General features: G+C 31.8%; 1 protein-coding gene across 1 annotated transcript; it reads right to left on the bottom strand.

Annotated features, from left to right (window-relative positions):
- Positions 1 to 917: 917 nt before the first annotated feature.
- Positions 918 to 1,604, bottom strand: LOC106321626. The gene has a single exon (XM_013759869.1). The coding sequence runs from the start codon at positions 1,432 to 1,434 to the stop codon at positions 1,102 to 1,104; it is 333 nt and encodes a 110-aa protein (XP_013615323.1). The 5' UTR covers positions 1,435 to 1,604; the 3' UTR covers positions 918 to 1,101.
- Between the last annotated feature and the right edge of the window lie 656 nt (positions 1,605 to 2,260).

The raw sequence follows: 2,260 nt of genomic DNA on the forward strand, positions 1-2,260 counted from the left end.
TTGGTTTTTAATCTTCTAGAATATAACTATTATTTTAAATTAATATTCATTTTAGTTTATTCGGTCAAAATGTTTGATTTTTCATTTTTTCCGGTAAAAACCAAAAATTAATATTATTTGTTTATTTTCATGTTATGAATTTTAGATAGTCGTCATGTCGAGCCAATAGTTTTATATTATAGTTTCTAAACAGATATTAGTTTAAGAAAAGGAAAAGAATATTATTAAGATAAATAATTTCACTACAATTTGGTCGGTAGTGAAAGAAGCATTAAGAAAAAATATTTCAACTTTCAAAAAAATTAGATATTTCAGTTGTGGTGAATACTTAGTTACAAATTTGTCCAGTTATGAAAATAATGTAAACTATAAATGTGTGCATGTATGCGTACAATATATACATATTTTGAACATTCTTAATGGTAAAAAATGAGATTTGAAGCTTGAAACTTGATTAGAATAAGATAATATTTGTTTTAAGAAATAGATGGAGATATATTTTTGCATTCTTTAACTTTCCACAAAATTTTGAAAGGAAAATATTCGTTTAGTTTTGTATACATAGAAGAAACGTTCTTTTTAGCAAAAACGAAAGAAGGATTCTTTTTGTTTTCCTAATAATTTAAAAGATTAAAAGGCAAAGAAAATAAAAAAGTAAATAGAAGGGTAGATAAAAAGCGAAAAACTTTTGATCTGTGGATCATATTTTTAATGTCATCTCAGAGTTCCAAAAATTAAAACTACAGCATTTCGAGGAAGAATGATTTTATACAATCAACGGACTTCATTAAACATGAGTGGGGAAAAAGTGAAAGAATATAATCAGACTAAAAAACATTTCAAAATTTTGCAAATAAATAAACCAAGCTACAAACGACATGTCATATATTTATTGATTCTACTAGAAAAGGGGGATAAACACGAAAGACTTTCTATTCAGCAACCTTAATTAGTGTCCTAACATTACTAGAAGCCTAGAACTGAAAAACACATAAAGAGCATAAGAGTAGGTTCAGAATCTAAAACTTAACCAGAATCGAGAAGAATATTACAACCCTAAAAAAAGGTTAGAATGAGAAGTAGAGAGTTGTGAAAACAGAGTTAACTAGCTGCTCTCTGAATGAAAACGGTTTCGAGGTCTGGTGGACAGAAGAACTCTCTACCGGTGGCAATGTAGCTGCACTTGGACGACGGCTTCCGCTTCTTTGGTGCGGCTGGGCACGGCGGGACTCTTGGAATTCTGACGGAAACCGCTGTGGGTGTCGTCGGACACTGATCTTGATCCTCTGTTTCGCTGACTGTGACGTCGGAAGAGGAGTTAATTGGCTTGAGCGGCGAACGTGGAGGAATACCAGCGAAAACCCATTTTTTAGCGTCGGTGGCTTCACGTATCTCTCCTTCGAGTTGGTTGTAAGATTTGTCGGAATGTCCCATGAGTTATTGGATGTGGATTAAGAGAAAACTGAGCAAGTGATTAACAAAAGTAATCAAAGGCTTGCTTTGGTTTTTGGGAATCTTTAGGTATTGATTTTGTGAAGTTGAATGAGACTTGTTGCTCTTGTTCTCTCTCTCTTTCTAACGTTGGTGGCGAATGTGAAGTGAAGGGGAACAGACCGCTTTTATAGTCAACAAGGAATTGAATGCATCAATCAGATCGGTGTCGATTCAGTTCGGTAATTTTCCTCTTCCTCTGACTAAAATATTATGAAAAAGGTTTGTTTTTTTTATTTTTCAAATTTAATTATCGGATACAAAAATGTACTATAGAAAGACAATGACATTGAGTGCGTACTTTTTGAAATAGTTTATATTCGTTTCTGAGAACAGAGTGGAAAGTGGAGGGAATAAAGGGTAGAGGAGTGGTTACTATTCATAATTTGAAATTTAAACTTTATAATTAAATATATCACATAAGTTGTGAAAGGAAAAGATTCGCTCATTGTCGGTTGTCACATCGTCTAATTTTTAATAGTTTTAATATCATAATAAATTAACGTTAAAAGAAATTGGCATGGAAATCACTAATTTTCATATGTGGCAGAATTTAAAATATGATTTTAGCACTTACACAAAAAATCTTACACGGAATGACAATATGAAAATTTCCTGTTGTATCTTATATATTAAAATAGAAGTCACAACCTTGATTTATGTGTGATTTTTTAAAAATTGGACGTAATGGACCTATTCCTAGAAAATCATGTTACATTTAAGGGAGAATTGCCAAATGTGACTCAAAACTTGGAGTCAAACCCAAAAC

Source organism: Brassica oleracea, unplaced genomic scaffold (genome assembly GCF_000695525.1).
Source record: "Brassica oleracea var. oleracea cultivar TO1000 unplaced genomic scaffold, BOL UnpScaffold02208, whole genome shotgun sequence".
Lineage (NCBI taxonomy): Eukaryota > Viridiplantae > Streptophyta > Magnoliopsida > Brassicales > Brassicaceae > Brassica > Brassica oleracea.

Coding starts and splice junctions, on each gene's coding strand:
- LOC106321626 (XM_013759869.1), bottom strand. CDS start 1,434: ATGGGACATTCCGACAAATCTTACAACCAACTCGAAGGAGAGATACGT.